A 22438-nucleotide genomic window follows, 5' to 3' on the forward strand; every position below is an offset into this window, starting at 1 on the left:
TGATAACTAAAAGATCTGCCTCCCATTCTACTTTTAGAAATTCTAGGAACCACTAGTAAACCTGCAGATTGAGAGCGAAGTGCTCTGTTAGGAACATAAGGAACAATCAGATCTCTGATATAAGATGGAGCTTGGCCATTTAAGGCTTTATATGTGAGAAGGAGGATTTTAAATTCTATTCTTGATTTAACAGGAAGCCAATGAAGAGAAGCCAGGATAGGAGAGATATGATCTCTCTTTTTCATTTTCATTAGAACTCTGGCTGCAGCATTTTGGATCAGCTGAAGGCTTTTAACTACAGTTTGTGGACTTCCTGATAGTAAAGAATTACAATAGTCCAGCCTTGAAGTAACAAATGCATGGACTAGTTTCTCAGCATCACCCCTGGACAGGATATTTCTAATTTTTGCAATGTTCCTCAGATGAAAGAAGGAAATTCTAGAAACCTCTTTGATATGGGATTTAAATGGCAGGTCCTGATCAAAAATAACACCAAGATTTTTTACTTTATTATCTGAAATCAGTTTAATCCCATCCAAATGAAGTGACTGGCTAATCAGTTTCTTTTTCAGAGACTCTGGTCCAAAGACTATAACTTCTGTTTTGTCTGCATTCAGAAGCAGAAAATTAAGAGTCATCCAGGTTTTTATGTCTTCAAGACATGCCTGTAATCTATGTAATGGGTTAGCTTCATCTGGGTTTATAGACAGATATAGCTGGGTATCATCAGCATAACAGTGGAAATTAATCCCATGCTGTCTAATAATTCTACCAATTGGGAGCATGTATAAAGTAAAGAGAATTGGTCCTAGCACTGATCCCTGTGGTACTCCACAGGTAACCTTTGAGCGTGTTGAAGATCTATCATTAACAGGAACAAACTGAATTCGATCAGATAGATAAGATTTAAACCAGTCTAGTGCTGTTCCTTTAATTCCAACAAAATGTTCAAGTCTTTCTAAAAGAATATTATGGTCAACTGTATCAAATGCAGCACTAAGATCCAACAGGACGAGCACAGATACAAGTCCATTATCTGAGGCCATGAGAATATCATTAGTGACTTTCACCAGAGCTGTTTCAGTGCTATGATGAGCTCTAAAGCCAGACTGAAACTCTTCAAAAAGTTCATTATGGTGGAAGTGATCGCAAACTTGTTTGGCAACTACTTTCTCAAGAATTTTGGATAAGAAAGGAAGATTGGATATAGGTCTATAATTGACCAAGTCATCTGGGTCAAGAGACGGTTTCTTAAGCAGAGGTTTAATTACAGCAATCTTAAAAGCTTTAGGTACATATCCCTGTAACAGAGATAGATTAATCACATCTAAAATGGAGGAGGAGATCAAAGGGAATACCTCCTTAAATAACCTGGTTGGAACTGGATCTAACATACAAGTTGAAGGCTTAGATGAAGACAATAATTTTGCTAATTCAGAGAGTTCAACTGGATCAAAGCAGTCTAAACCCGGTTCAGATTCCATGTTCATCTAACATCCCTTTCATACTTTTTCTGTTTGTTGCAGCACAGATTTTCTGTGTCCTGTTTTAGCCACACTGATGCTGCTACAGCCTATTAGATGACCCCAATAAAAAAAGACTACTTGCACTATTATCATGCTGCTACACTGTGTACCACATATCTACTACTATGCCACTTGCACAATAGTTATACAAGGAATACCTCACTGCCAGTATGTGCCTATCTTTGCACTGGCAATGGATACACTGTGTTTTTACTCTGTTACTATTACCATGTGTGAATGTTCAATATCTGTCTGTTTTTGTCTTGATTAACTAAATGTAAGAAATGTCTTGTGAGCACCATGTAGACTGACAGAAATTTGCACTTAATTTCAATTCCTTTGCATGTCCGGTAAATGTGAAAGAATTGAAAACACTTTTATCCTTTATGATATTTCGGTGCATGCTGCAGTGTTTCAGGGCCTGCATTTAGTTGGTTTCTGTTCTTTTGTGCCACTTAGCCAGTGCTCTTTACTTCAGCCTTCTGTGGATATTGTTGGATTTCTCAATAGCAATGTATTTTTGTCTGTAATAGATCTGTTGATCTACATTTCTGGGACTGCATCCTAACATCAGCATAAATTGCACCCATTGGGGGATTGAGTTGGGTTGCAGGGGGAGTAACCTCTGCCTGAGACTTTACAGTTTCTGGCCTGTCATTAGGAGGCTATTACTATATATAGTTACATTACTGGGCAGCAGATTTCAGAATCAAAGCAAAGCTTTATAGCTGCTGTGATTAGAGTGCCACACAAATTCCTGAGCTGGAAAAGGAAACTGAAATAGTCAGCTAAATCTAATTGCTTTGTCTGGATGGCAATAGTTAAAGAGCGCTACAAGCAGCTGACTTTTCCTTCTAATTTAGGAGTCTAAATGTTGGGACAATAATGGATCTGAAACAGTAGTCAAGCATGTTCCAGATGTGGGCGCCTCTGTCCTTTTTCTTCTATCAGCTTTAAAATGTGTGACAGCGAGGTGGGTGGATGTAGAGGAGGGTTTTCAGTCCAGGGAGGAGATATTTGACATTATAGCTAGAACAAAGATTGGAAGTTTGGGAGAAGCCCAGTAGGAGCTGGACATACAAGCTGATCTTCCTCTCACTGAGTTTATCAGAACCTGGTTTATGATTATAATGGAATTTATGCTAAATATGAAAGCTATTAGGGTTATTGTGTTAATGATGACTCTTCATCAGTTTGCGCTAGTTTCCACTCAGGTAAGTAACTAAGACTTTCATACAGACATCTTCATTTTTGAATTTATATTTAATCTTCTTGAGAGATATTTAACCATGTTAAAACTTATAGGAGGCAAAATTAACAAAATGCCCTTATGGTCACTTACATGCTAAAACCTTTTGCAAAAAGAATTCATTCCTATTTCTGCATAAATTGAACTGAAGCCAAATGGATTCATGCATTCTGATGTTTTCTTTTCCTTTTTTTTTTCAAAAATGTTTGCAAATAGCAAAGTGTTGGTTTTTATGACAAAGGTCTGGCATTTCTCTTTCTATCAAGGACACAAATTGTGGATCAGTGGAGAGAGAAGTAAAGTTGTAAACTAAGCGTTCGGGTCTGGCTTCATATATCTATAAAGAGTGTGCATCAGTGTATGAATCTGAGTGCGATTGGGAATTGGTCTCTATTGTAAAGTTCTTGGACAGGTCTAGTATTATAAGAAAAGTGCAATGGAATTCATTTTGGGCTCAGAATATTTTATGACAACATTTTTACCTACACAATATAACATAAACCAAGAGTAAAACATATTCATATTGACAAGCTTCATTCTTATTCACATTTAACTAAGTTAACCTGAACGTAGCAGGAAATAATTAAAAATAATAGACTATCAAGCACAGCGTGGCTTTTCTCTTAATAATTCTAAGTGGCCGAACCAGAGCAGAGATACATTTCAGGAAAAAACATCAGACCCAGAAGTTCATAGCAGAGCAGCTGTGTTTCAGCTGTCAGGATGAGGTCTGCTAAAATTTACACCCAGGTGTTACTGCAGCCCGGAAAACCCCACCTTTATGTAACAACCTCATACATAAATCATGTTGGAGATGAAAACCAGCAGTCTGAGACACTTTTTTTTTTCCTGTATATGTATGTTTTTAGAACTTGAATTATGATATTCTTGATTAAGATTTGATGTTTTAGAAAAAGGGGTGCTTGAGTAAAGATGGACTTTTTCAAAACTTTAAAAATCTACTTTTAAGAATTTTCATAAGTTTTTCATGAAAAAAAATCTTTCAGTATCAGTAAATCAGTAAATCAGTATTTCAGAGCCGATGCATCTATCAAAGCCTGTAGCCGATTTTCCCTGAATTTGTTTTGGTTAGGAAGTTCCTCAGCTGTCTGCAGATAGAATAGAATAGAATAGAATAGAATAGAATAGAATAGAATAGAATAGAATAGAATAGAATATAATAGAATAGAATAGAATAGAATAGAAAAGAAGATCCCTTTTTTGCCCCATAATGGGGGGATTCTGGTGTTACAACAGCAATAACATTATAGAAAAAATCGTCACACAAATGTGTGACACAGATGTGGAAATCAAGTGCGTTCATGTATAATAGTTTCAATCTAGCAGACAATTGAAGCATTATATATAAGATGCATTTTGCGGATACTCGGGAGCTATTGGCATCCAACTCAACCCAGACACCAATGGCAACTCCATGTAAGACCCCTGCCCGGGGTCTTTGCATGTTCTCCTTGAGCATGGGTGGGTTTTATCAGGGTACTCCAGTTTCCTCCCACAGCCCAAAAACATGACTGTTAAGGTAATTGGCTTCTCTAAATTCTCCTTAAGTGTGAGTGTGTGCGTGAATGGCTGTTTGTCCTGTTTGTCTCTGTATTGCTCTGCGATGGACTGGCAACCTGTCCAGGGTGTACCCCACCTCTCGCCTGTAGACAGCTGGAAATAGACACCAGCACCTCTCACAACCCCACTTGGGATTAAGCGTGTCTGAAAATTGATGGATGAAGTTAGAGTGTTCACTAAAAGAACGAACAGAAGAGCACTGCCGTTCTGCGTTTTGGCCACAGGTGGCAGTATCATTAAAAAAGATTTAAGATTAAGTGAATTGGTTATTATATTTATAAAACCTACAACCCATCTAAATTGTGCTGGCCGGGCAGAACAAATACAGGGTATTGAGATGACTTAATGATTCCACATTTCCCATCTCTGTTGGGTTACCACCATCAGTGTGTGTGTGAATGCCTGAATGCTGTGTGAAGTACATGCCATTTAGAATAGATAGAAATGAATGACAATGGTTTTCCTGTAGCTATTTTGCTTATTAGCGAAAGAGCTGTATAATTTCTGATCTGAAGTGTTTTTATCTTGCTATAGGAGTGTCCATCCACTCATGATCTGCTGAACTCACTGCGCCAAGTAGAGAAGATGTTAGCCGTACATGAGACATCATACCAGCAAGGTGTACGTTCCCTGAGGAAGAAGATTAGTGCGCTGCACAACAGCACCATGGCCATCTTTAAAATGGGTAAAAATGGTGAGGGGAGATGCTTCCTGCTGCAGAGGAGCAAGGGACCATTGGCATTATTTGTTGATTTCTTTAACACAAATCACCTAGGCGATGTAAAAAAAAAAAATTTTTCCTCCACCAGTTTGTACATTTTTATTATGATTCAAGACTGATCAGGCTATTCCAGAGTAGGGAGGTTGAACCTTTTTTGGTTATTTAATTTGGCTCTAACAAATAATCAGTGCAATCAAATGAAACTGTGTCGCTATGAAAAAAAACTTCTTTTTTTTTTTGTCTTTTCTAATATGTATTTTCTCAAGTACATTGCAAAAACAATCTAGAAATAAGTCACAACTTCCTAAATTAAGTGTATTTAACCTTAATTTGAATAGGTAAAGGAAATAGTTTGCCAATGGAATTAGTATTTTTACTCTTAAAATAAGATAATTAGATAAAATGCATTTGAAATAAGACAATGCAATTGTTTCTTATCTTAAATAAAAATTATCTTGTTCCGTTGGCAAAGTGTCTCTTTTACCTCCACAATCCAAGAACAAATACACTTATTTTAAGAAAAAAATTATTTATCAAGATTTTGATTTTTTACAGAGTACAGCTTCTGATTTTTTTTTTCTTGTATAGCTTTCAGCTTTTTCACATTTCACAAATAAGGGAAGATTTCCTCATCAACGTGCAGCCTCTTACCAAGCAGTTAAACTACCCTCTGAACTAAATCATCTTCTGCATTATCTGCATTTCTTATCCTGGTCTGAAATACAGTCAGCTTCTTTCTGTGTGTGTTTTTTTATTTTATTTTTTATGGATTTGATTTGGATAACCACTCTTTATTTTTGACAAACCCACTTTCAATGGTTTACATAAGACACATTGACAGCAGGCAGGCACCCTTTAAGATTTGTGGCTTTGGCATTTTTTGCGCCTTGCTGTTCACAAGGAGCACCTATTCAAAAGATGTATGAATAAGAAGTCTGTGAATACCAGAGTGATGCTACATAGCAGCAATTTAAAAAATTAAAAATGTTAACCTTGGCAGCAGGTTTATATGGAGAAAATAGAACATATGCATTGTTGTCCAAGCTTATGTAAACCAATTTCAACCTGTTTGTTTTAAGCATCTTGTCCTAAGCCTGACCCCCCATCAAACGGCCGTAGGCTGGGCAGAGTGTTCGGTGTGGGACATGAGGTCCACTTCCTATGCAGACCCGGTTATGAGCTGATAGGCCCCCGAACTCGAGTGTGTCTAGAGACTCTGAAGTGGAGTGGCCAACAGCCTATGTGCAGAGGTAAATCACACACACAAGATGAAAGGAAAACTTATAGACTGGATCAGTTTTGTGTTAGTTTTCTTCCATTTATCTCTTCTAGAACTCAACAGAACCACCAACTCCCTGGCTTCCTTCTCTTCAGCCGTGTCCTCCTTTGCTACCTCTGCTGCCTTATCTGCCTCCTCTTCGACATCCTCCCCTTTTCTGGCCTCCTCCCCAACATCCTCCTCTCCCTCTTCCTCTATAAGACCTTCTAATTGCACACATTTCCTGGGCTCAACTCACTGTACCTGTGATGTTGGTTTCACCATATCAGGCCGCGACAATAACATCTGCACAGGTAGATTTTCTCCTTGAAAATCCCTCAAATGGAATCAATCTCATACTCTGATGAATGTCCTTATACAGGCTGCTATCCATCTTTTTGTTTCAGATATCGATGAGTGTCATCTCTTTCCCCTCGCACAACCTGGTCGTCTCTGCATTCATCAGTGCATAAACACACCTGGAAGTTTTCACTGTGTTTGCCCTAGCGGCTACAGCTTGGCCAGAGATGGGCGCAGCTGCACAGGTAAGACTTCATAGACATAAAATATGCTGGCAGAAGAATCATATATTTGTCTTTGTGGTACACGATCTTGCATGTTGGAAGCTAAACCCAATGTCAAACATTAAGGGGTTATTGAAGGTGGGATCACCTAAGGGGAATTCGGCCCTTGATTAGGAGTATACAAAAAAAAAGTTCATAACAAACCATTGGACTTTGTTTTAGAAAACATGCTAAGCCATAACAAGGCTTTTGCTGGGCTACTCTATAAAGCCTGGAACTCACCGCTACCCCAGACAATCTGGATTGAGAAAGCTTTCTGGATGGGAAGCGAAATGTCTTCAAACTTGGAAAACAAAGTCCAGTGGTTTCTTTTCTAGCTTTTTTTTAAATGACTACCGGTATGACCTAGATCACTTAGAATCTTCACCAGCTATTAGGGGTATAAATTGCAACTGCTTGAGAATTACTATACTGCAACTTATAGAAGCTATATAAAATACAGCAGTCAAAACATCTGCATGTTGTTCAGCTCTGCAAAGGTCTCAGTCAGTGGCCACTACTCGATTCTGGTGTGTCAGAGAACAGATGCATCAAAAAGTTGAAAAATAGCGGCCCTCAAGGACTGGAGTTGGGTATATATCTGAAACAAATAGAACGTTGGGACTAAGTGTCCTGCCTGGGAACCAGTGATTTTATGACTGAAAAACATGGCTGTCTGTCTCTTCTCTGGGCTCTCACTTTCAGATATTGATGAATGTGAAAACCATTCACACAACTGTACAGCTGACCAACTGTGCGTTAACACCTTTGGGGGTTTCCAGTGCGTGACAGTGGAATGTCCAAAGACGAAAAATGCCAGTTACGTCAAGACGTCTCCAATGTAAGAGCCTACTTACATACCATACAACTTACAGTCATCTACTTTCCCTTAAACTACTTTATATGTGTTTACTTTATGTTATTTCCACTGAACAAGACAGGCTCCAACATGTATGTTTTAGCTTTTGTGCTAAATCACAGTCATAGAAAAAATATTTGATCGCTATTGTTTTCTATTTCCTTGTTTTTATTGTATTCTTTGGGGTATTATACATTTTGAACAAAAAACAATGTTGGACTAATACGGATAATAATTCCATGACTGTAATAATTAAAGTTTGGTGGAGTAATTGAAAGTAAAAGAATTTCCCAATAGGAATAACACAGTACTTGTGTAATCATAACAGCTGACTCAATTTCCCCAATATCATACAATAGGACAAACAAATATCTTGAAGTTATGTGAAAAGTTGAGTCAAATGGATAAAATAAAGAATGAGTTAATATAAATAAGGTAAGATGTATCCAACTGAGATATGCCTAGTAAAACCACAGAACCTTTCTCAAGTTGGAGAACAATTTACGGCATGGTAAAACTACTCATAGGAATATTTTTTAATAATATATTTAAATAGTCAAAAGGGGAGCAACTTTAAGCCAACATTAAGCCTTTTTCTGTTTATGAATGTTCTATACCCACATAATTTGGTAGTATATATTATACACCATTATGTGCAAGACAAGGCTTGACTTCTAATGAGAAGTTAACAACATGCCTTTAGATAAAAAAATATCTGAAGGAAAACAAAGAGACAACCATCAGCAGAAAAAGGAATTCAAATGAGGGATTAGAAATAGACAAAGAAAACCTCAAGCCTCTTAACTCAGAAGACAGTCATTTTGAAAACAATGAGCCCAATCTGCATGTCCGCCACTTCCCCTCTACACCCTTCATTTTGCTACTCTCCAACCCATACTAGACATAGACTGAGGTTTGGCCAAACATGTACTGCAGAAAGGATGTTTACACTTTCAAAGTTTGATTTATTTCTACAGTTTAATCACAACACAAGCACATTTTACCACATCTTACCCTCTGGAAGGACAAAGGAGCTGTTATTATAATTCCTACTTTCATCTCTTTCTTTAAAATTCCCTAGGTAGTTTCATATGTGGCAAAAGCATGCACGCAGTAGTCAACTATATGAATCAATAAAAATTTTAATTAAACATTAACATTTTTAATCTATTAAAGGCAGGAGAAATAAAAAGATTATCAGTGCTGGGGTCGTTTATACTTTCATTGTAAGCAGCGGAAAAAAGAAACTTGTTCTGGTATATTCAGATGATATAGAACATATTGGCTCCCGCATCAAGATACAAGAGAGCTCAAGCCTAATGTGGATCAGCAAGACTTTGTGTAAGGTTGTATTTTGTCCATCTTTGTTTCCTAAAAAAAATGTGTGTAAGATTACCAACCTTAATCTGGTCAATGGGCCGCAGAATGATCAAACATTCTACAGTGTAGAATGGTCCATCATTGTAATCCAACGTCTGGCTTTACCAGTTTCAGCACTCATATTTGTACTTTATCTTTTGAAAGTGATTTTTTTTTTAAGATAAAATAATCACTTTTAAAAGTAATTACTTTGAAAACATTAACTTTTTATAAAGTGAATACTTATATATTTAACATATTTTCTTGTTGAGGTACAAAAAAAACGCACCCAACGCCTACAGAGTCATCCGAGTATTTCTGCAAAGGGCACAATTCTGTCTTGTAGTGAAATTTGAGGTGTACAGAGTAAAAATGGATGGTGAGAGTACTGCAGCCCGTGTTGCTCCTTTTTATTGACTACCTGATTAGCAACTGACCCTTCAGTCTCTCAAACTGGGATGTGTATGTAAGGTAGTCTTGGATGATGTTTCCACCCGAGTCTCTTTCCGTTTTTGACAAAATCAGACTGAATTGCTGCTGCCATCACAACCCTTGTTTATAGATGTTGGATATCGCCTTGTTTTTCAGTGTAGTCCTGTTTCTCTGACTGTGACTGGCTGGATGTACTCTCTTCATCCTCTGACATGGAGTTGGCTTAGAGCTTGTCTGCCTGGCTGTGTGTTTCCTGGACGGGGTCGCCTTTTACAGCTGCTTTTTGTATCTCTGCTTCTGTCTCCTTGAACCCCAGTCGGCCTCAGCAGATGGCCGCTCACACTGAGCCTGGTTCTGCTGGAGGTTTCTTCCTGTTAAAAGGGAGTTTTTACTCTCCACTGTCGGTACAAGCATGCCTGGTGTGAGGTATTGCATTCCAGTCAATGAGTCCATGCAATCAACTTGTTTTCCTTAGATAGAAAACTTTTAATCAATTTGATTGTATGGTCTGGTGAACTGTAAAGTGCCCTGAGATGACATGTGTTGTGGATTGGTGCTATAGAAATAAACAGAATTTAATTTAATTGTGTTAGATGCACTGGAAAAATCAAGAACACAATCCACAGTGCAATCTCCCTTGTCCAATAGACATTGAGTTTGTGTGAATTAGGTGTGTGACGGCATCATCAAATCAAACTCCAATGTGCAAAGTGGAGGGGTCCTGAAAAATACTTGCATGCTGGCTAAGTGAACCAACAAGATTTTGCCCAGGCAGTATGTAAACGTTTAGCACTTAGAAGCTTCACCTTGTGATAATGCAACTGCTTGCAAAGAACATTTCTGTTGAATTGAATTTGACTGTTCTAATGCTAAACCTGTCTGTTTGCATACTCTTTCAATCTTATGAGATTCGTTTTATTTTGCTTGCACAAAAAACTCCAGTTAATTTCAGTTAAGAAATAATAATATGGGCAGAAAGAAGACTAATGATGTGATGATGTTTTTTTTCAGGCGCTGTGAGAGGAACCCATGTATGTTCGGGGACCGGACGTGCAACCAAGCTCCAAACTCCATCTCCTTTCACTTTCTCGCTGTGGTTTCAAACATGTCTGCCCCTCGCGTCCTCTTCAGGGTGTCTGCAGCCCGTGTGCTAGGAGATACTCTGCGATTTGGCCTAGGTGGTGGCCACGGCCAAGGTCACTTCAGCGTGCAGCGCTCCGGTCGGCAGACCGGGACCCTTCTCCTGGTAACACCTATCAAAGGCCCGGCCACGTTGGAGGCGGAGGTAGAAATGAGTGAGCTGGAGCGCAACACCCTGCTAGGCCGCTATCTTACCAAGGTCACCCTGTTCGTGTCCCCTTACATGTTTTAGAGGGAAAAACAAGTGAGAAGTGTCCACAGAACCAGGGTTAGGCAATCTGTTTGATGCTACAGTATCCAAGTGTGATTTAGTGTGATACTAAGACCTTAATTATCAAAGACATTATATTATATTCATTTTTCACATTTTAACATTTACCTTTCCAAACAATGGAAAACTAAAGTACTGTGGAGTCCCCTGACTTGAAAAAGTTCTATTTACGTACAGGCATGTTTCCCAAACGAGGGTATGCTACCCCTAGTGGTCTGTGGGGGTATTGCGATGGGTACATGAAAGTATTTTCTTAGGTAGTAAAATAAAATAGGGTAGAACCCAATTGAAAAATTAAACAAGAAAAGGATGTTTTTCTTTGAGTTAAGTTTCAGCTGTGACACTCATCAAAACCAAGCAGAGGAACATCCTGGATGTAGAGAACAGCCTGGTATCTGCCGTTTTTCACACTGAGCTATTGCAGTTCATCAAACAAGCTCAGGTGCCTTTATGAAACAAATAAAATTAATGAAGTCAGTCTGACTATATCTTTTGTTCTGTATTTTGTTCCCAATTTAAGTTTAATATGATTTTAGGGGAGTTACTGAGAGGAGCTACAGTTTTATAAATACAGGTTTATATTTGGATACTTTTTGTATTTATTTTGATTCTTCACAAACTTTCAGGCAACATATTTATGTTGTTTTTTATTTGGAAAGAATACAATGATAAGTATTAAATGCTCAAATTAAAAGATTAAGTAAACTAGTCTTTATTTCAGTTTTTGTGCGTTCTAATTTTAGACAATCATCAATACTTGACTGACTGACAAAGAAACTGTGTTCTTCATTTGTTTCATCAGAATCACGTCACCAGTGATGAACCAGTGAAGTCATATTGTTATGATTTCTACACATATTCTAATTGATAGGCCAGTGGTCTTAAATTTAAGACCCATTGAGGACTGGAATCCTGCAACCTTTAGAAGTGTCCTTTGCCCTACAAACCTGAATCAAATGGCTAGGCTAAATTATCTCACTACCAGAAGGCTGGAGGGCTCTGCCTCATTATGAAGAAATATATTAAAGTGGAGACCCATCCAAACGCTTTTTGACACTCGAGAGAACGTCAGTTTGAGACCACGGCTGTTGACAGTACATCAGATTGATTAGGTTGTGCAGATGTCATACTGATTTTATTTTTTACATCTTTTTTTATGGACTGGATATATTGCACATATTCCATGGGCTGCTCTTCAGAGTAAAATGGATCTATAAGAGTCTCAATTTCAACAAAGTCACATGTGATAATCATGTGCACAGGACAACATCCAGACATGCACATAATAGGTACGTTTGAGTTAAAAAAGCGCCTCGCCTGGAATGTGGACGAGAGTTTACTGCTATGTTGATGGGTGAGGTTAAAAGTTTATTGTGAAGACAGACAGAGCTGTCTGCAACTAAACGGCATTGTGTTCATGTTATTGATGAAAACTAACATAATAAAAGACCTAAAATAAACTTTCCTTTGGAGTAACGTACTGAATTGATGAAGAGTCTTACAGTTAGTTCTGTTATGTCCATTAATATTAACTTGTATTGATTGACTGATTTTATTCAATTTCAGACTTAAGATCCACAAAAAAACAAACCATTTACAACCACAATACATTGTAGAACAGAAAAGAAATTTAAAAAGATAAAATTATACCGTATATCATATAATTTATCCAATTAATAATTGTTATAAGCGTGCCCCCAGTCAGAAATTAACCTGTTAATAAGGCTTCATGTTACAACACAAAAGAATTAAACAATCAGCCAAGCATAGCCTAATACTGCATATATATTTATTTTGAGTATTATTTTGCATCTTATTTATATAACATCTATATACTTATAACAAATAGCCTCCATCTAAAAATTCTGTCAACCAATTAAGAACAAATAATTTGAATAAATATGCCACAGATTAATAGTTCAAGCTTGTATTTATTTATATTTTGAAAAAAATAAAGGGGTGAGGAGGACATGTAGGGGCTTATTTATTTACAATACTTAGATCCAATTACCTGTCCATTCCCTGGTGACAGGAGAGGTTTTTCCCATCTTGCATTGCAGCAAACACAGTTGCTTTAGATCATCTATGGCGGCTGCCTCAAATGGCTGGTCTCTTTCTGATCTCTAGAGGTTTCAGTCGCTCATGAGCTTCAGACATCAGATGGGAGCAAGTTGGACAGAAATCTAACTGACGTGCACCTCACTCAGTCCAACACCGATCCGATCTGCGTGGGTCGACCTAATCTTGAACGCACCTGATGATTAAATTCAGCACATAAAATGTATATATTCACAAAACAAGATTCACATAACTATTTGTGATTCATAAACAGTTTTATCTTAAGTCTCAAACTGTCATTTGTCTTTGAACTTTACTGGATGTGTGCATGGATTGTTGACACTCACCTGATGTGACTCCATACACAAATGCTTTTTTTAACAAGATATGATTTGCTACTAATTAGATAAATAATTAGCTCTTTAGCTTGAGCCAATCACAAGAGCATACACTAGGTGGTCATTGATTTTCTTATAGGGTAGGATGTCACAGCAACAGAAAGGGGCGGAGACTGACCACATTGCAGACTCATACCATATTTGGAAATGGCACCTTTGTGCTCCACAAATGAGAGGGGGCACTATTTCCCATTCCAGCTGACTGTTGTGACTTTACCACAACATTGCAGGAAGTAACCACTCAGAGTCTGGAATAGATTGCACTTGTGTTTACTTTTTTGTATCCCTCTCTTTAACATAGACACGCATATACAATTTGCAGGCATAACATGACAAAACAGAGGGGAGCAATCTGCAGAAAAATATAGTACCATTCAGACACTACACCCATCCCTCTTCAGATGTATGCTACACATAATAGTCCATAAAACTCATTGTTACTACAAAACAAAACAACAACAAAAAATTCAGAAGTCCAGTCTTTTTGGTGGTGCCCTGATTCTATCAGGAATCTATCAACAAATGCAGCCTGAGCAGTCCACCCCCCTAGGCCAACTAAAAAATGCCAGCCACCCGAGCCTAAGCGCCAGGCATTCCCCAGTGTGTCCTCTCACTCTACTGCAGGCGCAGGCAGCAGTTCAAAGACAACTGGTAGTTCGAAAATCAAGTTATAATTGTCTATGCATCACAATTTTTTCATGAATCTTGTCTTGTGAAAATGTAAATTTCATATACTTGTTAAAATTATTATGTGCATATGTGGATCTAGTGTGGATGTGTGGATCTGGTGTGAATGTGTGGATCTAGTGTGAATGTGTGGATCTAGTGTGCAGGTCTGCGTCTGGTGTGCATATGTGGATCGGTTGTGCATCTGTGGATCTGGTGTTCATGTGTGGATTTAGTGTGGATCTAGTGTGCATGTGTGGATCTACTGTGCATGTGTGGATCTGGTGTGAATGTGTGGATCTAGTGTGCATTTGTGGATCTGGTGTGAATGTGTGGATCTAGTGTGCATGTCTGTATCTGTGTGCATGTATGTATCTGGTGTGCATGTGTGGATCTGGTGTGAATGTGTGGATCTAGTGTGCATTTTTGGATCTGGTGTGCATATGTGGATCTGTTGTGCATGTGTGTATCTAGTGTGCATGTGTGTATCTAGTGTGCATGTATGTATCCGGTGTGCATGTGTGGATCTAGTGTGCATGTGTGTAACTGGTGTGCATGTGTGGATCTAGTGTGCATGTGTGTATCTGGTGTGCATGTGTGGATCTGGTGTGCATGTGTGGATCTGGTGTGCATGTGTGAATCTGGTGTGCATGTGTGGATCTGGTGTGCATATGTGGATCTGTTGTGCATGTGTGTATCTGGTCTGCATGTCTGGGTCTGGTGTGCATATGTGGATCTGTTGTGCATGTGTGTATCTGGTGTGCATGTGTGTATATCTGGTGTGCATGTGTGGATCTAGTGTTTATTTGTGGATCTAGTGTGCATGTGTGGATCTGGTGTGCATGTGTGTATCTGGTGTGCATGTGTGTATATCTGGTGTGCATGTATGGATCTAGTGTGAATGTCTGGGTCTGGTGTACATGTGTGGATCTGGTATGCATGTGTATATCTGGTGTGCATGAGTGGATCACATATGTGAATTTCTTGATATTGAAATTCTTCTAGTTCCTCAGTGTAATCCATTCCTTCATAAATGTTTGTAGAGGCAAGTCCAGGTGCTTGTTTTTATACATTTGTTGTCACTGATGTGATTGGTTGTGTGAGCGAATAATAATGGCAAAATTATATAACATTCACATCTGAATAGACTTGGAATGTTATTATTGACTTAACTTCTTATTGCTTATTTTTAATGTAGCTGTTTATGTCTGTAATCAGTTTAAAATGTATTATCCGTTTGGTAAATGTTGGGCCAGGCCGTGATCTAGAATAATTTTTTCAATACAGATAATATTAGATTCTAATAATGTTTGTGTCTAACTATTCTTAAACAATGTGTTTAGTTTAATCAAATGAGTTGCTGAAATAATACTAATAGTACCAATTAGTACTGCTGAAATTACTATTAATCAACTTTTAAAAAATAATTTATTGAACATATTTGTATTAATAGATATAAATAAATCTATACATTTAGCTTTGAGATTGTTTCAGTGACTGGATCTAGTGAGTGAAAGTCTCAGATTCTGATTAGAATATATATTATGAAGTCTGGCAGTATCATTGTTTTATTGAAGGGTAATTAACTAAAACATCTTCACTAAGACACTGTTTCAATACCCTGCATCCAGAGAAAGCCTGCATAGTTCAGTCTGATGACCTTCTCTGTATATAGAAAATCCTGCAGTGGAGGAGGTCATGACTCATAGATTATATCAATCAATAGTCATTAATGCACACACATTGAAGTCTCATGCTAAAACACGTTTTATGAGCTTTATGACCTGGAGTATTTATTCTGTTCATGTATGCATGTTTTACTCTGCTTCCATTCTTTTGAAGACACAATAAATATTTTATAATCATGTATTCTGTTCCTTTCAATTCCAAATTTAATTGCTAATTTTGAGTTTTGTACGAACCAACTTTTTACATTTTGAGAAGCTCTTGATGGTGTAAGACTTGAAATGATGAGATGTACCTATGTGCTGTAAAAACTGTGAAATGTCTGGTCTGTTGGCGTGAAGAATTTTACACTGATCTGTCAGGTAGCCAGAGACTTTCACTGAGAGAAAGTTATGAAAACAGACCCAAAAATTTACTCATAGTGTCTGCATACCCACTTATAACACACAGGATCATGGTAAGACCAAACAATACCCACGATATGGGTCATCTAAGGTCAGTTGTAGTAAATATAAGCAAATATGGAGACTTTCATATTTTATCATGTTACTTACATTATACTGTTTATTAATAAGCAAACCAAAATGGTATATAACTGGGAGCAGATCATTCTGGGGCTATGTCTCAAAGGTTTATTTATTCCATCCAAGAGAGAAAGTTCTGTTCAGTTCAGTAGATCCATGGTTATATAGTTTGATTGATAATAAACATTGATGCAACTGGTAGCTCTTTATGATTCCTTTCCATTTTCAGGAAGAAACCAACTTCTGACATCTTTGTGTCATAATGTTTATTTAACTGTAAAGAAAAAGCTTACTTCAAACCCGTAGTTTAACATTAAGATTTGAGAATAATTCAATTATACAGTAAAACAATGTATACCTAAAAAGTGTAACCCTAATATACTAATAAAAAGTTAACAGAACTCTCCAACCTTTCGAGGCAGCTAAATGCAATCATTTGATTCAGCAATGCTGAAGCAGATGCATCTCTCAACGGGAGTTTGGTTCAAGGTGTTCAATGCTACACACTAATATTAAATACTGAAATGCAGCTACAGTTATTTACCACCCTAAATCTAAAGCAATATAAATTTAAAGGATATCCACTGCTTCTGAAGCTACTATTTCCCATTTTTGCTGTTTTATTTTCTCTTTTCAAGCACTCATTCCTGTCTCTGTATCTCTTTCTACCCTTAGTTCTTATGCCCTCTTTCTTTCTTACCTCTGTGTCTGTTTTATACAATTTTACTCCCTAAATAATTTTCAATAAAGTTTGATATGCAAGCATCAAGAAGAACATTATGGCAAGCTATCATCTAGTCCTGGAACATCTATTCCCACAGCTATATTTGGAAACGAGGCACCAAAAAAGTAAAGGAAAAAAAAATAACGCTCTTGCCAAATGATATCATCTAGTACATTATTATAACAGCTAGTACAAACTTAATACTGCCGTGTCACATGACCAAAATAATTTGATTGGCTAAAAGCTGCTTGACTATCTCGATTGATTTGTTTTGTCATCAAAATGTAAACACATTTTATCATCCGAGTTTTTGCATCCGAATTTTACCTGGTGAATTTTTAAAGCCAAATTAGTGCGTTTAATTTTTTTAGATGCATTTCTGCTGTCGAATTTTTGCAGCTGATTTTTCTAATATGTGAATTTCTGCAGTGGAATTCTTAGAGGCAAATTTTTACTGGTGAAGTAAAAAAAATGTAAACATAATTGCACAGGTTAAAAATTCAGTGTTATCAATTTAATGTCTAATAAATGTCTGATTCTAAAGATAATGTTTTACTTCCATAGAGATGAATCTAAAAGTTGCAGGATTGCAGTCCTAGATGTATAAAGCTTGAGACCCCCGCCTAACTGCTTGATGCATGTCAGTAGTTTGACCCTTCTGAAACAGACTAATATCTTTTCCATGACCTTTGGTTTTATATGTTGACATGCTTGTTTAAGAAAAGCGAGGAAAATATTGCACCATTTGTGGTTAAATACCCTTTTACCAGTTGAAATGTATTCGCCCAATTATCAAGTAGGAGGCTCATACTTTTTTGCTAAATAAATTTGGGTAGCATTTTTTTTTTTTTGTCAGGAAAGTGTATTTGTAAGAATTTTAAAGCAATCTCAAATCTAATTATTCAAAGCAAAAACTTCGTGTTCTTCTCTACTGGATCCGATGTTTAACTTTCTCACATGCAGAACACTTTATAGTTCATATGAATATTTGGGGAATTAGTACATGTGTGCAATACAAAGAAATACACTTGTATGCATACTCACCACCTGCCTGCCTAATGTCCTCACATCACTCCTTTAAAACTTAAGTTACGTTACAGACGCAGCTTTCACTGCGAAGATGGTTCTGAGACAGAAATAGACAGCAGAGTAGAAACCTTGCACACTTTATTATGAATAAGAAACTGTCCATAGTTTTCTTTATAGAGCAAAAAAAAAAAAAAAGGAAAAAAAAACAGTGAAAACCAATCAGGAGTTCTGTGTGTACAACATATTCCATCATAAACCTAAAAAAAGAACAACGTTCCATCAACACTCTGGATGATATAACAGAGAGGACACAGCTGCCCAGAGTCTAAACTGAAGGTAACAATTAACATATGGGGACACGGTCCATCTCTGTTCAACCCTGTCATTTTTTTGGGAGCTGCAAGAACGTTCAGCTCCCTTGGTCTCTGAGCTGGATGGTGATTAGGCACAACTTTGAAAAAAAAATTAAAGCAAAACAAAAAAAGATTGAAAAAGGCATTTCAATGGAGAAGGTTTGGATCTGCAGACAGCAAGAATAGCACTTATCAACTTTAAGCTTTAAGAAGGAGCTTTAAAAAATGGAAAGGTGAAAAAAGAAGCAGCATGACCACTGCAAAACTAATACAGCACTTCATTCACTACAGATGTAGTCACTCAGCTGCTCTGTTCACACTCTCATAGACAGACATACACACCTTATCCAGAAAGACCAGAGAGCTTAAGGAAACACCCAAGTTGAAATCAGCACACCAACCATGTTAATCTACGGAATGGCATCAAAGTGCAGCAAGATTAAAATAAAACATCTATAGATCATTTTACTGATAGTCAGGATAAACTAGACAGAAAAAGCCACCTTGACTTAAACCTGTGTAGTGTATGAATTTCTCAAATTTTGTTTTATTAATGGAAATCTAGATTAGCTGTTTTCAACATGTGGATGTTAAGTTGTGAGTGATTCAAGTTAATGCTTTAAATCAAAAATACGTTTGATACAGATACTTTTGCTGCCACAGAGCCAAACCCACCACTTCCTGCACACAAACTGAATTTTAATGCCAAAATTCAGTGACTGTTCAAAATCTACCAAAATATGCCAAGCTACTGGATGATGATGATGATGCCTGCAGGAATTCAGACCTCTGTCTCTTCTTTCCTGCTAAAGGTCATGCTAGAAAAAAAAAGGCACGCAGAGAGAACATTCAAATCAAAGGAAAAAAAAACAGAGTAAACAATAAATAAAGGTATAAAAACATTTATAGTCACTGATATTAGAAAAACAAGAAGAAAAACTGTGCAATGATTCCAGTAACATCTTTACACAAACTGTTTACATCTTTAAAATAATCTGATCTGTCTTTAGTTCTTTGACTTTTTTTTTTTTTTTTGTCTAAAATGCTCTCAACCTGTCTGGACGGATCCCCCATTCTACCAACTGGCACCAAACCAGTTACAGTAAAAATGAGAAATACAGCCTCTTTTGCTCTCACATGGGAAGTTGCGCTGCTATGTGAAGGAATGCGATAGGTACCTGGGACCAGCAAGTACAGCTGGCAGCCACAGAGGAGGACACGGGTGACCAGGGTGGACCGAAAAGTCTTCACTCCTCTTCTAATCAAATGTTGCTCAGTTAAGAGGTGGCTGGTTGGTTGACCTCACCTGCCCTGCAGTCCCATGGCTTAAAAAAAAAGTACAATAACCCCCGGCCCCCCCAAAACTAGTTAAAGATACAACTGAAAAGAATATTGGGGCAGAAAGACAGCACACACTCATGCCAAAGAACACAGCTTCATTATCAAAATATTAAAGTCATTAACCCACTTTATAGGTCGGTCTTATCCCATCCCACTTTCTACACATTTACACTTTGGAAAGTTTTATTCTCCACCTCTCTGCTGGTTGTGAGAGGTTATCCCTCAAATCTTCAGACATGTCCACCTCCTCCCCAAAAATCAGCAGGAGATGAGACAAATACTGCATGTACACCAGGCGGGCGGATAGAATTCATAAGGAGGCAACACTCATCCAACCAAAAATCTGAAGAATAAACTGAAAGGAAAGCGCCGTCTCTTGAGGCTTGGAAAGTCATAGCCACGTTTCTGTGAGGGTTAGAGCGTAATGTCATTTCCCAGCAGCAGTTAAGAGCAAAAAGCAGAAACAAAAAAACGATGAAGACAAATCAGGTTGGATGTTGCAGGCGTTCAGTGTCTCTTCTATGGGGAAAATGGGAGTTCAGTGAGAGCATCAGGAACTCCTCAGAGGCGGCCAGTTCTCCTGTGGACACTTCCTGATCACCAGGCGGGGTCTACCTCTTCTTCAGCTCCTGAGTGACTCGTTTAGTGAATCGGCCAGAAACCATCCCGATTAGGAAAAGCAGGGTCACACCTGCAGCCATCACAGTCAGGATATAGTTCTTGGATGGTGAGGACAACACTTGCTTGGCCAGGTCTGACAGGCCCTCAGCAGGAGGCATCTGGAGGAGAATTAGAGAAAGGACAGTTTTATTAAAGGGCTTTTGATGTCAAAATGGCACTGTGGGTAAAACTCGCTGTTTTTTTGTTTGGTTTTTTTACAGGCCTTAGCTGTGGTTTACATTCATAGGTAAATGGTAAATGGCATGTACTTATATAGCGCCTTTATTCAAGTTAGGAGACTTGACCAAAGCGCTTTACACTACATTCATTCACCCATTCACACACACACTCACACACTGATGGTGGCAAGCTACATTGTAGCCACAGCTGCCCTGGGGCTCACTGACAGAAGCGAGGCTGCCGTACACTGGCGCCACCGGGCCCTCTGACCACCATCAGTAGACAATGCAGGTGAAGTGTCTTGCCCAAGGACACAACGACAATGAAAGTCGGAGTCGGGGCTTGAACCGTCAACCCTTCGATTACAGGGCAAACTCCCACATCCAACGCCACTGTCGCCCCTAGCGCTGGACAGCACGACTCATGCCACGTTTTCTACGCAAGTTAAGTCTGTTTTTTTTTTTAAACGCAAGTTACGCAGACGGCATTCAGTAAGCAAGTACGACGTGACCAGGCGTAAGTCTAGAAAAGCAAAACATAGTGCAGTGAGAGAAAGAAAGTCAAGTTGATTGAAAAACGTGAGATTGATAAGCTGTGCTAAAGAAAAGCTAGACTTTGTTCCAAAGGTTTAGTAAGACTGATGGAACTAATCCATGTGAGCATGACTGGACAAAGAGTTTAAATTACCTTTCAATAAGATAAAGCACTTGTCTTAACAACAGAATACGTTTCAATACCAGCATATTACTAACATGCAATAACTTTTTAGTAAATGCAATAAGAGGGCAGGTTTTTGGTGCTGTACAAAGATTATGGTGCAATTGATTCAGTTTTGCCTATTAAAATGAGCAGACTGCGTGTTCTGCTGACAAGAACAAAAAATGTTCACAGCCATCAGGGATGGGAATCGAAAACCGGTTCCTGTTCAGAACCGGTTCAGTGTGTTCCAATTCCATGGCATCAATTGGCAGCTCGCTTAATGACTCTCTTAACGGTTCCAGGCAGCCCAGCGCTGGACAGCACGACTCACGCCACGTTTTCTACGCAAGTTAAGTCTGTTTTTTTTTTTTTTACGCAAGTTACGCAGACGGCATTCAGTAAGCAAGTACGACGTGACCAGGCATAAGTCTAGAAAAGCAAAACAAAAAAAAGGCGTCCCATCAGATAAACTGATCGAAAGTTTGGATGTAAAGTGGTAATTACATCCATGGGAGGAAATACATCCAACATGCAGAAACAGCTGCCCACACAACATGCCATACATTTTTACGAATGCCGTGTTTTTGATGCCTTCCGGACAGAAGCTAAAGTTACGACCAGCATGGAAGCCAGCTCTGGTGGTAAGTAGCTAGTTTTCTATCATTGGCTGTGCTTAATGTGGTTCCTAGTAAATGATATGCCATTTCTGGAAATAAATGAATGTCCTGCCTCTCTTTGGGGTTGTTAAACATGCTACGAAGTTGCTCCGCAGTTTAGGGAACAAGAGAAAGGTGACGCTCATTTATTTAAATCAGGGGAGATGAGTTTATTTCCTGAAATTGTACAGTAATGCTTCTTCATTAAACGGATGCCTTCTCCATTAGATTTAGATGACTGAGACGAGACGGGTAGCTTGGCTGGCTCAGAGGCTGGCAGCTCCCGTTCACTGCCTTATGTTTTCGCCGAGGCAGGCAGAAACAGAATGTCTCAGGCAAAGGTAGATGAATGTCACTGTGCACTTACCAAGTTCCTTGTTAACAGAATCGATAAGAGAATTGATAAGGAATCGAATCCACTCACAGAATCGATAAGGGAATCGGAATCGTGAAAATCGTATCAATTCCCAACCCTAACAGCCATGTAATTGGAGGTACTAATGAT

General features: G+C 38.3%; 2 protein-coding genes across 3 annotated transcripts in view; one reads left to right on the top strand and one right to left on the bottom strand.

Annotated features, from left to right (window-relative positions):
- Window positions 1-2549: 2549 nt before the first annotated feature.
- LOC119780434 (fibulin-7-like) lies at window positions 2550-11444 on the top strand. 2 transcript variants are annotated; one of them, XM_038280469.1, is made up of 7 exons: window positions 2550-2740; window positions 4891-5050; window positions 6157-6327; window positions 6410-6649; window positions 6743-6880; window positions 7604-7739; window positions 10560-11444. In XM_038280469.1, the coding sequence occupies exons 1-7, from the start codon at window positions 2648-2650 to the stop codon at window positions 10918-10920; spliced, it is 1299 nt and encodes a 432-aa protein (XP_038136397.1). In that variant the 5' UTR covers window positions 2550-2647; the 3' UTR covers window positions 10921-11444. The 2 variants fall into 2 exon arrangements, with proteins under 2 accessions (XP_038136397.1, XP_038136399.1); XM_038280471.1 differs by having other exon boundaries at window positions 4891-5041.
- Window positions 11445-19284: 7840 nt separating this feature from the next.
- LOC119780456 (Golgi apparatus protein 1-like) overlaps window positions 19285-22438 on the bottom strand; it is a 49005-nt gene continuing 45851 nt past the window's right edge. The window contains exon 25 of the mRNA XM_038280521.1: window positions 19285-20517. Within this exon, the coding sequence (XP_038136449.1) occupies window positions 20350-20517 (168 nt within the window). The 3' untranslated portion in view covers window positions 19285-20349. The remainder of the gene's footprint in view (window positions 20518-22438) is intronic.

The sequence above is a fragment of the Cyprinodon tularosa genome, unplaced genomic scaffold, assembly GCF_016077235.1.
Source record: "Cyprinodon tularosa strain WSP-4 unplaced genomic scaffold, ASM1607723v1 ctg160, whole genome shotgun sequence".
Taxonomy (NCBI): domain Eukaryota; kingdom Metazoa; phylum Chordata; class Actinopteri; order Cyprinodontiformes; family Cyprinodontidae; genus Cyprinodon; species Cyprinodon tularosa.

Coding starts and splice junctions, on each gene's coding strand:
- LOC119780434 (XM_038280469.1), top strand. CDS start 2,648: ATGATTATAATGGAATTTATGCTAAATATGAAAGCTATTAGGGTTATT. Junction 6,328..6,409: donor CCAACAGCCTATGTGCAGAG/GTAAATCACACA, acceptor TATCTCTTCTAG/AACTCAACAGAACCACCAAC. Junction 6,650..6,742: donor CGACAATAACATCTGCACAG/GTAGATTTTCTC, acceptor TTTTTGTTTCAG/ATATCGATGAGTGTCATCTC.